Genomic DNA, 12707 nt, shown 5'->3' with positions numbered 1-12707 from the left:
TAAAGTGAAGCATCAACCCCTACCTGCCAAAAAATTTCCTTTGCGGGTGTATTCAGATCTCTTCTGAAAAACCTAAAGTCACTCCAGTCACAAAACTGAAACAAAATGAATTAAAGTGTTGCTGTTCTTGTGACCCTGTGGTGTCATCTCTGAGTCAAACAAAGCCTTTGCCAACTTTTATAATGCAGCATTTAAAGCCAGGCAATTTCCTACGAATATCAGCATTATTTTTTTAGCAAAAAAAAAGGAAGTCTCGAACCACTGTGTTCATAGCCTTCATAATTTTGGCCCTGAAGAGAAGCAATGCTTTGGCACTGATAGTTTTCTACATTCTTGCCAGACAGGTGTGTTTCTCTGTATTAAAAAAATGTTTAAAAAAGGACCAGACCAACCAAAGAATTCCAGGATGATCTTGCCTCTTCAGTCCTGAAGCAACTATTTTGCAATTTTCAAATTGTGCAGCTACAGAATGGTTTGAGTGGGAAGGGACCTTAAAGATCAACTCATTCCAACCCCTGCCACAGGCAGGGACACCTTCCACTAGCCCAGGTTGCTGCAAGTCCCATCCAGCCTGGGCTTGGACACTTGCAGGGATGGGGCAGCCACAGCTTTGCTGGGCAACCTGTGCCAGGGCCTCACCTCCCTCACAGGGAAGAATTCTTTCTAGGATCTGATGTGAACTTGCCCTCCTTCACCTTGATGCTATCCCCCCATGTCCTATCCGTAAAGACATATATAGTGTAATTGTAGTAACGATTTTAAAAAGTTGCCAAATTGTTAGAAATTAAGCTTCTGATTGATAATTTTGTTGGTCATGCTTCCTGAACTTCCACAGAAACAGTAATAGCTACTACTTGTGTAAGCAAACAATATGAGGAAAGCATCATTCAGTATTCTCAAAAATTTGGTCACTGTTTCCATTGCAGACCTGTATCCTCTGGTCATTTTGCTTCTGTATTAGGGCTGATAAAGAGAAAAGACTTTAGCACTTCAGTTCCCCTCCTGATTCACACATTGCCTGTTGCCTAGCCTTTGTTGATGGCTTGCTTTCTTCCTTGGTCTCCTGGCTATAGGCTCTGAAAGTAGCTCACATTTCTTCTCCTGCCACAGTTATGTAGCTCCTCTGCTGATGGCTGCAGATATGCCTGCTGCTTGCTTCCAGCTGGTTTTGCAGCCCTCCAGGCCATCCTTTGGAATGAGGATCCCAGTTTCTGTCACAACCCTAAGAGACTGGAGAGGCTTTTTGCAGGCTGCCAACAACTATTTCATGGACCTGCTGATGTGATGCCCTCTTTGATTCATGGAGTGACTCCTAATTGCCATGTCCCCCTTCCCCTATGTGCCTCCAGAGAAGGGTAGGGGGAGGGGGGTACTCGGATTACCTTCCTTTCAGTGTTGTATTTGTTTTACTATTTCACTCTCTGACCCAACTTTTATAGAGAGCTTCTGTGGGAGCTGTTCAGGTCTCTTCTGTGACCTTTGAAGCTTCACCCATGACTATAAACAACTGCACGTGTCTGCTTAGTCTCTCCAGGTTGGATGTGTTGCTGTGGAGGAGGCATGCTATTTACTCAGCTTGTTTATTGTGTGTTTGGTGGGCACTGTTTTCTGTGCTGACCTGAGACGTGTGTTTAGCCTTGTCTTGTGCAGCACTGCTGGCTCTAAATGGTATTTATGTATGTGAAAAAACCTGCTGTCTCAGTAATCATGTTCATCTGATATGCAATCTGAAGATGTGATATAAGATAATCACATCACATTTAGATAAGATACTTGGTTTGTATGTTGTAGTACAGAGGATCGGTCGGCTTGCTACAGCTGAATAAACAAGAGCCAGGCTTCAAAATGCTTCAAATAAGCTCCTCAGAAGGAATCTGGGGAGTTACTGTCAGCCTTGGTGGATGCTGTGGCCAGGGGACAGCCTGCTGAGGGCTGTGACAAAACAGCTGGCCAGAAGCAGGCTGGCTGCTTTGGGCAGCAGCAAGCTGGTGGCCCCACGCAGAGGCCATGTGAGTTGGCTGTGCTTGGGGCACCGCTCTTGGGGCTGCATTAGCAAAACTCTCCCCACAGAGAGCTCAGACCAGGCTGTGGGGAAGTGCAGCTTCTGTGAGATCACCCTATTGGTTTCAAGGTGGGGATTGAGGTCTCAGGAGGGAGTGGTGATGTCTGGAACATGGTTGTTCTCTTCTTTCCTTTTCTATTTCCTTTAGAAGCCAAATGCCCTCTCTTTTACTTCCATTTGAGGTCAAGATTTTAGACATCATCTCCATACTTCTTGTTCTTCCTTTTCTTGGCCTCTTCCCATCAATGAGAGGTGCAGAAGGCCTGAAGGAGGCTTAAGGAATGATTATGAGGGGAAGGTACCTTCCTGCTGGAGACTATAGATCCTCTGGCTCTGCCTGTTACCGTTTTAGGGGCCCTTGTCTACGCATGTGATATATTAAAAAAGCTAAATAAAGCTTTAGAAGCCTTCTATAGATGCTTAAAAATATGTACTTGTGAGAATTGCTTTACTTTTAAAAAAATCCCACCTTGAAGGAAATTGGTTTGGAGCATGAGAAATTCGTTGTATCTTTTGAGATGATTCAGTTGTGTTTGGGGAGTTGGGGGACTTGTGCATTGCAGTTATGACTGGGGACAAAAGCTTGGGACAGAGGTATGGTGGTTTTTTGAAGGTATTTTAAGGCTTAGTGAAGAAGCAGAGACATTTGCCTTGCATAAAACATATGATATAGGCAGACAGTAAGGAATCAAGGGTTGGAATGTAATGCAGTGTGCTGTGAATGTATTATGGAAGATAACACTGGGAATGATCATTCTTTCCTGGTCTAGTTCCCCTGTAAAATCACGGATTGATCTCTTTGGGGAGCAAGTTACTTATCCCATTTTATCTGGAGTTTTACCATAGTGGGCTACCAGTGGGTGGTGAAAGAATGATAGATGCTCTGGTGATGATATACCGAGTACACATGAAAAATAAACTCAGCTTTGTTCTTTTGTTCCTGAATGTCCTTGCACTGATAAATATGAACTTCTCCTTACTCAAGGAAAGTTGATTGGTTAATGAACTGTTAATAAAATTGAGTAAACGCCAACTTTTTAGTATTTACATGAAATAGTAAATATGTGATGTTGCTTGGTCATTTGGGTTCAGTTTGCTTCTTTGTGTTACAGGCCTTTAGGCAAGTTTTTTGTTTTGTAGTATACTAATATCTTAAAAGCTTTTGTGGTTGAACATAACACCCAATACTGATATTTCTGATTCTACCTCTGTATTTTTGAATACTAAAAATGGTCAGCTGGATATATGTGCACCTTTTTAATTAGAAGTATATTAATGCTGTTTTGTATCTTTTTCTACTTCAGAGTTGACATTGTATGAGCACAGAAAGCAGCAATGGGAGTATGCAGTTTTCTACTGAAGAGGTGTCTCAAGAGCTCATGATTTTTTTCCATCTCTCCTCTTAACATTCATCCTGCTCCACAGACATGGCTCACCATGCGAGGCCTTCCAGATCAGCCAAAAAAGAAGAGCTGGGCAAAAGGAAAACTAACCAGAGCAAAAAGAAATCTAGCCAAGTGAGAAAGAAAACCACAAAGGCTTCCACAAAAGCTGTTAGTTCTGGAAAAGTTAAAAAGCCAGTGCAAGAAAAAGATGTTAAGAAAAAACAGCAAGAAAAGAAACCAATCATGAGCTCTTCAGGTAGGCTTCTCAGGAGCAGTGTAACCAGAACCTTGTCTGGAGCATCTTGGGTGAGTTTGGAGAAAGCTGACAACATCCTCTTTCACAACCAGGATTCTTTCAGCATCAATGGCTTTACAATGGCTCTCCGCAACCGACCCTTCTCCAGAAGACTGTCCCAGATTCCAGTAATTGCAAAGCCCAGGAAAGCTGCAGCACAAAAAAGGCTAGAAACAAAGGAAAAACATGAACAAGAAGCCCTGGCAGTAGTAGAGGAGAAAAATTATGAAACAGGTGAAATACCTTTGAAACAAGATTTAGCTCAAAATGAGTTAGCTGCTCTGCCTGTAGAAGGCTGTCTGTGTAGTGCAGGTGAAGAGCCTGTTATCCCATGTGCTGGTCAGGACGAGGAGACAGAAATATCTGAAACTGATGATTCCATTCCAAACAGTCAGGTAACTGATGATGGTACAGAAGCTTCAGAGGTGATATATAGGCATGAAGACCTGCCCTGTGAGCAGATACTGAGTGATCTTGATACTGGTAGTTTGGCTGAAGCATTTGTTGAAGATGCGCTGGTGCTTCCATCTTTTCCTTCTGACTCTGAAATTGCCTCTGAATCAAACTTGAAGGTGCATGCAGAGGCTCCCTTCAATATGGTGCCTAACAGTACAGAACCTGACTCCAGCTCTGCTGATACCTCAGGCTTCAGCTCAGCAGTACTGATAGAGTCAGTCACACTTGCCAAATTCCACATTGGAGCAGGGTTGGACATGGTGCTACCTAGGGAAGAGCAAGATTTGGATTCTGCATCTTTAGTTACTTCTGAGTTTAACTCACAAGAACATTTATTAGGAGATGCAAGGTCACTGGCAGATTCCTGTTTGAAGGCAGGCTGGGATTTGGAATCTGAGAATAAAGACATTGGTTCAAATTCCAGTACTGTAGCTGCCTCTGAATCAAATTTGCTTTTACGTTTTGAAGGTGCAAGCTCACTTGCAGAATACCCCATGAAGCTGGTTGTGGATTTTGTACCCATTCACAGAGAACTTGATTCAAATTCAGATTTGAGCTTTACAAAAGAGAATTCAGAATTTGACACAAAGAACATATTTAGAGTATGTGAACCAGTCTCCAATACCTCTTTAAACAATATTGAAGTAGAGGACATTGAACAGCTTGTTAAATGTATTGATGCAGAGACATTAATTTTGAATTCAGGGTATGTCCCCACTTTATCTTCAGATTTAGAAAAAACCACGGTTGATAAAATCTCTGCTGAAAGCTCTGGACAATTCTCTGCAGGTTTTGTTTCAGAGTTGCCTTCAAGCATGGAAATCTCTGCTCGTGCCTCAGAAAAAGCCATAAATGCAGATTTGCCAGCTGACTCAAGACTGCAGCATAATGATTATTCATCACAGCTGGGAAGTGTTGGAGTAAGCTTGAATTTGGTTCAGGACAACGTGAGCAACAGCACTGAAGCAGTTGAGGCCTCAGGGCCATACTCTCTTAAAAATCCAGCTGGTGATTACCCTCTTCCATATTCATCTCTGCTCCCTATGCTGGAGAAAAAGAAACGAAGGCGTTGTGGAGTGTGTGAGCCCTGTCTGCGGAAAACAAACTGTGAGGAATGCAGCTGCTGCAGGAAGCGCAAAACTAGTCACCGGATATGTAAAAAGAGAAAATGTGAAGAACTGAAAAAGCCACCACCACCAATCACGCTACCTTTTGAGGTAAGACAAAGAAGTTGCAAATTAAGTCACTCTATTGAGGCTTGAGGTGCATCTTAAAATTCTGCAAAGGGAAATGCTGGCCACATTACAGCTTCAGAGGGTTCAGGGTTACTGTTGGTGCTAACAGGTTGTACAGTGACTTCCTCTTGTCATCTACAGAACTGTAGGTTAGAGTGAGCTGGAGTTAGTCTTGTTCCTCTTTTATGAATCTGTAAAATCAAAGGTAAATACGGCTTTATCTCAGATATCGGTATGTTGGCCAAAATAATGGATTAATCGGAGTGCATAAAGAAGAAGATTTAGGCACAGAATGTGGGGAGGAGGGTAGTCTTAGGAGACTGTGAATTACAAGGGAGAGTGTTGGTATTTTGAAATACTGAAGGCTAAAATTTAGCAAAGGGAGGCATGTTGTCTGCTCTTTGGTTCAGTTAAAGTAGTTTGCTTGTGATGACAGATTTGGTGGAAATCAATTTATAAACTTCAGGACCAAGTTGTAGCTGCATTTTCCCCTTTCACATCTCTCTGCCTTTCTAATTGTCTACTCTTCTGTTTCTCTCATCTCACTTCTCTTTCCTCTCTCTCTTTGTCTTTTACCACATTCCCCATACACACTTTCTTTTTTCTGTGTTTCTTGCTCATTTTTTGATCCATCAGCCTTTTATAACCCAGGTCATAACTTTTGGAACAAAGAGGAGGGGAAAAGACAGTCTGTATGCCCATGTGATAACAACACTGACCTTCTGAGGGATTTCAGTTTCAAGATCAGGCTTTAAATCAGGTAAGTAGGGAGTTCATTGTAGATTTCCCACATCCCAACTGAATTCCCTGACCCCTGAACTGCAGTCAGACTCTGCAGTGGTAGGTCCTGCTGGGGGTGTTCTCTTCATAGGATCCAGTAGTGCCTGAACCACAGAGGGGAGAGGCTGTCTTGGTAGTTAAAGTCACTGGGACATTTGCCTTGGGATGTGGGAAACTGAGGTTCAAGTCTCTGCACATCAGTGTGTACTCTGAGAGGAGCAGTTCGCACTGGGGAGAATGCACCTGCAAAACCTTTCTCAAGAGCAATTTAATTGAAATAGTGTGTTCTTACAGCAGATAGGAATTCCCATCAGCTGGGGTGGTCTCAGGAGAGCTCCTGTTTGCACTGCTCTGTCCTGTGCTTACCAGGGTTGGCAGAGAAGTCCTTTCTGGTTTTAAGGTAGGCAAGCAGAAAGAAGAGTCCTGCAGCAGTGAGGGGAATATGATGTATTCTCCTTTGTGGGGGAAGTGTATTTTAAGATAGGATGTTTAGGGAAGTAGGCTTAAACAGTTTGGCTCAGAATTCGTTCAAAAACCTCTTTCTGTTTCAGCTGCTCCTTAATGCTCTTGAAAAATAAGTGAGGAGAGGGACAGCTGTAATGTGACTTAAGATAGATATTAAAACAATAAAGGTGGTAGAGACTTATCCTGACCTTTTACAGCAAAAGAATAGTGACATTGTCCTTTTGTATATTTAGTCAGCAGGATTGAAGAGAAGTTCATGGGAGAGGATTTGTGGACTTGGGGTGGGAAGTGGTCTAAAAGCCAAGTTTTAAAAAGGGTTTTGGCAGGGTCAGTGAAAGGAAGCACCCCAGCTTTTCTGTCAACCTTTGTTTTCCAGGCTAAACATACTACTTTTCTTGTTGCTCAGCCTGACCTACTTGCAGATTAGCTTTGCCTCTTCACTTTGTTCTCTCTGGGCACTCCTTTTAATTTCTTTATGAGAGATTCCTTGTTTTTATTCTTTTCTTTGGCAGCTTTTACTTTGGTGTGCTTTTATTTCATTAAAGTGGTCACATTTTATATGATACATTCAGAGCTGCACCAGAAGCCTTCTTCATTTCTTATTAAATTTTGTATGAAATTTCAGGGTGCTGCATGGAGGAAATGAAGTATTCCTGACATTTAACAACATGTCAGGTATTTTCTTGTAAAATTGTATTTGAATGAAACCTGGTGCCTTTTCAGATATTCCTAGAAAGAGGCCTTGCTTCATTTTCAATCTCTAGAAACTGTGCTTTGAGGAAATGAGAAAGTATTTCTACAATGTTTTACAAGCTTTTTCAAGGTGTTGAGATGGGGAAGGTGTTGGGGGATGGGGAATGCTATCACTCAGTTTAGCAGCTATCCTTTAGATAAGATTGCAGGGAATTCCATTGTTTTCCCAGTCTGGTAGTACTGTGACTTCTGTGACAGTAATGTGTTTCAAATAGAAAGCAGCTGAGGAAAACCCAAAACTGTAGGTCTCTGTCCATGGTATGGAAAGTCAACATAGATAATTAAAAGAAATTAGTTTGGCTTTAGTGTGTTCCATATTCAGAAGAGTCATGCTTCTTTCTCTCATGTTGGTGGAATGTGAGCATTTTTTTTGAGGTGATTCACTGGGAGGAGGGTGCAGGGGGATAGAGCAGGAGCATAGTTTAAATGTTGGTTGCCTTAAAGGAATTATCTCCCCCCATTCTAACTAAAAAATGCAAAAGTCCCAGTGAAGTCAGTGAGAGCTGTGTGTGTTAAATGGCTGTATAGCCACTGTGGGGGTTGGCAGCATACCTGCTGCTTAGGAAAGAAAAAGTGTTGGTGTTCTTTAAGAACTTACGTGAATTTACAGTTACAGGGAGTAAGGCCTGGCTGGTAGAAGCCATGAAGGTAAACTGAAGTGCATATTCCAACACCCATGCCCATGTGTGCACAAGCACTCAGCCCTTGGAGAATATCAGTTGCACGTTTGGAACTGGCAATAGTTAGGTTACTGCTATTTCCATTAATTCACACACAATCCAGATAAAGATTTGAAAACTATATTTGACTTGAAAAATGCCATTTAAAAATAACAGCCACATAAACATTAAGTGATATTGTACCTTCCTGAATGTAATGGGTTTTGCAGGGATGTGACATCATGAAAGTCTGGATATAAGGCATTGTGGGCTCTAGTTCCCAGCCCCTGTGTGTAGCAATATTGTTGCATATAATGCCTCTCTTCCTGACGAATTCACACTTGTGCCTGTTTGGTTTGGAGCTGGTAAAGCAGAATCCTAAAATACATAAAGGAAAACATTTTCTTGCTTACTGATTTTTTTTTTTAATGGCAGCCCAGTAAATAAAATGTAAGGAAGCTTTCATAAGTAGAGGAAAAAGGCTTTATCTTGGGTTACTCTCCCTCTCAGAATGGATAATGCAGGAATACTTCACAGTGAAGAGTTTGAGAAGCTTACCCACGCAGGATTATGATGCTGCCATATTTTTGTCTTGTCTTTAAAGGCTGCTGTTTTCTGAAACAGTATTGCAGTTACTGAGGGCTATTTTGTTCCAAAAAGCAGATTGAAATCCAAGAAGTGGTCTGCCTTGCTGCCATTGCATACTGTCAGGGCTGTCTTCATGAGTTGCAGTGTGGCACGAGGATTTTGTAGGCTTCAAAAGTAGCATGTGGACAGGAAAGGTGGCTCATGGTTTATTTCTTTTTCTCCATGGCCAAAGGATTCCCGTTTTGGCCAGGCAGGTGCTGCAGACTGAGCCTGGAGCCGCTGCTGGCGCCGGCTGTGCCGCATCGGCTGCAGCTCGGCCGTGGCCCATGGGGTGTCAGGCCAGGCAGTTCCACTTCTGGGCTGAACGTGCTGGGCTTTGTGGCCCCACAGCCCCCAAAGGGCCATCAGCCTACAGGGCTGCTGCTGGCAGTGTGGGGAGCCCTCATCTCCAAGGCTGCTTCTACAGGGCTTGTCAAGGCAAGGTGCCTACATTTTATGGTCCTGCCTAGGCAGGGAGCTCACTTGGGTGGGTTGAAACCATCTGCTGGGGAGAGCTTTAATTCCTATTAGAACTAAATAGCTAGATTTAAGGGGACCTGTAGTCAACAAACTGACCAAAAAAAATGAGGTCACTGAGTGTTAGTTACCCAAGGTGTCTTGAGACATCTTATTTAATTGCTGTAATCTGAGTAATGTGAAATATTAAATAACAATAAGGGCCTGCTTGTCTGTGGGTTTTTAACACACTGCTGAAAAACCCAGACATATTGAAAAAGGATGCTGCAATTCAAGTTGGTTGGGAACTTTCCAGTAAGCCATTCCTTGAATGGAAAATGCTGAATGAACAGGAACTTTTCACAGCTACTATCTATCTTAATGCAACTGTTTTTGGGGGAAGTTTCTCAATGCTTGAGAAATGAAATTTCTGTTTAGAATTTAAAAAGGGGACGAGAATTATTGGAGCATGTTGGTAGTAAGAGCTTTCTGCCTGATGCAGACCAGGGGCTTGAATTTTGGTCTCCCACATCCCATTTGTCTCCTCTTGAATTTTTGAAAGTTTTGCTCTGCTTTGGAACAAAACCAAGTGCTGAAATCTGAAAAAAAAAATGAAAAAAAGCAAAATGGAATTCTTGTGTTCCAGCCAGGCCCAGCTATAATCAAAAAATTTAGACTTTGTGGTATTTATTTTACAATAGACTCCAGAAATATTTAAGCCAGTTGAATTCTAAACTGAGTGCACATAAAAACACTCCTGAGTAGGATACTTGAGAGTTTTGTAAGGGGATAGCACATAGCTAGAGGAGTTTGGTAATGTGTGTGATGAGCAAAGCTGCATACAGCCTTCCCTGCCCCACGGATGCAGGGCAGGGAGTTGGGGTTGTGCAGTTTACTCGTATTTTACACTGACACTCATCGTCTGTGAGAGTGTAAAATAATTGCAGCTCACAGTACTTTGCCATTTCTGTGTTCCTGGGTGTGGATATAATGCAGCCTAAATTACAGTGAGACGGATTAGTTTGTGTTCTAGTTATTTTCAGAGGCTGTATTTAACAAGTTGCCTCTTCACTCCTCCTTATTTTGTATGTTGGTTCTTAAAGCTTTTATGGGGAAATTATTTGAAGAGGTTTCCTTCTTTTCTTGTGTCTGAGGACCTCTAACATGAGGTTACAAGGAAACCTGAAACTGCTGTCCAGTGCATGCACCAGTCTGGGGATTAAATCAGAATATGGGAGTTTAGGTTTCTAAGCAAACAAAATACTGTTCCGTTTTCCCCCGTTATTGTAAAGCATCTTAAGTACCAAAACTACAAAAAAGATTGTAGATCATTTAATTGTGACTTCTACTGTCTCATATTTAATGTGCAAAAGAGACCCTTACAGACTTGGGATATTTAGGTAAAAAATAGAAATGAGAATTTTAATTCTACCTTATTCTAAATCCTATTTAATACATCATTGTGATGGAACAAATTAAGAGCCTAGATACAAGGTAGCCTCGGACAACAAAAAATGGGCAACAGCGTTCTCTGATTTAATTGCTCCACTGGGGAATGAGTTGTGTGTCCATGTCTATTTAACTAATTTACACCAATAAGTGGACAGTAATTACATTACCGTGTAGATTTAGATAAGAAAACAGATTGCAGTTTGTAGCTAATGAAAAGATGCTCTTACTGGTTTTTATCTTTAGCGCATAAATCCGTGGCCAACGTTCTGGGTTAGATGTGCACTGCAAATTGTTTCAGGGAACGCTTGGGTGTCTGCAGTGTTAGATACGCTGTTGTTTGTTTGTTGTCCCTAGTTAGGCAATGTCTGTGTGATCCATGAGGGCTCGCTGTGACCCCTCCGTCCTCCTTTCATCGGATGAGCGTTTGAGCAGGTGGAGTGGTGGCAAAGCAGTTGCGCTCGATGTGCGTGTGCGGCCAGTGGGGTGGCGGCCCGTTGGCAGTGGATGTGTTGTGCTGGGGGCAGGCGCGGCCGGAGGAGCGCGTTCAGCGGGCGGCAGGGCAGGGCCGGGCCGCGTGCGGCGGGCGCGGGGCTCGGCCGGGCGGGGCTCCGCCGGGGCTGCTGCGGCCGCGTGCCCTCGCCTCGGGGGCAGGTGAAGGCAGGCCCTGCGGCCGCGGCCTCCACCGGGGAGCGGCGATCTCCACTCTCCCCAGGACGCCGCGGCCGCCGGTGCCCGGCGACGCATCCTCAGCGCCGCTGCCGGAGAGGGCCGGGGCAGTGCCGCCCGGTGCGCGGCGGTGTGCGCACGCGTGCGGGTGCGCGGGGGCCGTGTCCTCGCCTGACCCCGTTCCCATCGCCGCCCGAGCCGAGCGGCCCCGGTGCCCGGGGCGGGGGGCCCGCCACGCCCGGGCCGTGCCCGGGGCGCGGGGCGGCGCCGGCTCCGCGGGCGCGGCGGCTCCGTGCCGGCTCTTGCGGGCGGCCGCGCGGAGCCCCTTTGTTCGGGCGGGAGGCCGCGGGGGGGCGCTGCGCGGCGGCGCGCTCCCGCGGGGCCGCGCGCGGCGCGCGCCCGCGCGGCCGCCGCTGCGGCAGGAAGCAAAGATGGCGGGGCAGGGGCGCCGCCGCCGCGAGGGGGAACGCGGGGCGCCCGCGATGTGAGGGGCGCCGCGGGCGGCGGACGGGCCGCCGGGAGCCGCCGCCGGCCCGTGCGAGGGCTGCCTGTAACGCACTCGGGGCATTGCAGAAATAGCGCTGTGCCATAATAAAAATCGGAGGTGTCTGCCTGCCTTTGTGACCACAACTTATATTCTGCAATTTGATGTTTTTTTAGGTCCTAACAGAAAACAAAAGGCCTCAGAGGAGGAAGCAAAGAGTTTTAAAGGTAACCGATGATCGCTTTGATGTTTATCCTCTCCCATTTTGAGCAGCATTTTCTTGTCATACAGTCCAGGAAGGCAAAGGGTTAAACGCTGGGTAGCGGCGCTTTCCAGCTATTAAGCAGATTAGCTAATTTTAAAAGCACAGAACATGTCCTTTCTTTCCTCTTTTTCTCCAGCATGTTGTAGACCTATTTGAACCTCCCTGCACAAGTATGCAGACCAAAAGTTTGCTTTCCCTTGCATTGAACGTTCCCTTTAATTTCTTCTGTTCCTAGTTTCATACTTTCAAACATAACAGTTAAATGATTTTAGCATAGAGGTTTTATGGCATCTGAAATTTCATGGGAGAAGTCAGCGTTAAACTGCAAGCCAAGTTAACAGAAGTGGAATTTTTATACTTACTTTACTGAAGTTTTGATTTCCTCTCTTTCTTTAAACTTTAGAATACCTCAACTGAAACTAAAAATCCTGTAAACTTACAACAACCTTTAGTTTCAGTGTTAACATGTTCCTTCCACACTTTTAAGATGGCTATCCTTCATGATAACAAAAGACTGGTCTTTCAAATGCAAGTATCTTGGTTTTATACCAAAATACAGACTTGCTACACTCATGGCTAATGTTTTTGGTTGTTTGGGGTTTTTTTTAAGTAACAGGTAGTATATTGATACTGCTTCTCTCAGTGCATCTTTACAATGTTTTGAATA

At 44.3% G+C, this 12707-nt stretch overlaps 1 protein-coding gene across 3 annotated transcripts in view; it reads left to right on the top strand.

The window, feature by feature from the left end:
• The window catches only part of TET1 (tet methylcytosine dioxygenase 1), a 71629-nt gene that overhangs the window by 5276 nt on the left and 53646 nt on the right, over nt 1-12707 (top strand). For 2 of the 3 annotated variants that reach the window (XM_021529060.3, XM_077784787.1), the window contains exons 2-3: nt 3367-5415; nt 11952-12002. In XM_021529060.3, coding sequence (XP_021384735.2) covers nt 3490-5415; nt 11952-12002 — 1977 coding nt within the window. In that variant the 5' untranslated portion in view covers nt 3367-3489. The remainder of the gene's footprint in view (nt 1-3366; nt 5416-11951; nt 12003-12707) is intronic. The other variant, XM_021529063.3, reaches the window with a different exon arrangement.

This window comes from Lonchura striata, chromosome 7 (assembly GCF_046129695.1).
Source record: "Lonchura striata isolate bLonStr1 chromosome 7, bLonStr1.mat, whole genome shotgun sequence".
Taxonomy (NCBI): Eukaryota; Metazoa; Chordata; class Aves; order Passeriformes; family Estrildidae; genus Lonchura; species Lonchura striata.
The sequence above is the reverse complement of the archived record's forward strand: the minus strand, read 5'-3'. Positions and strand labels throughout refer to the sequence as shown.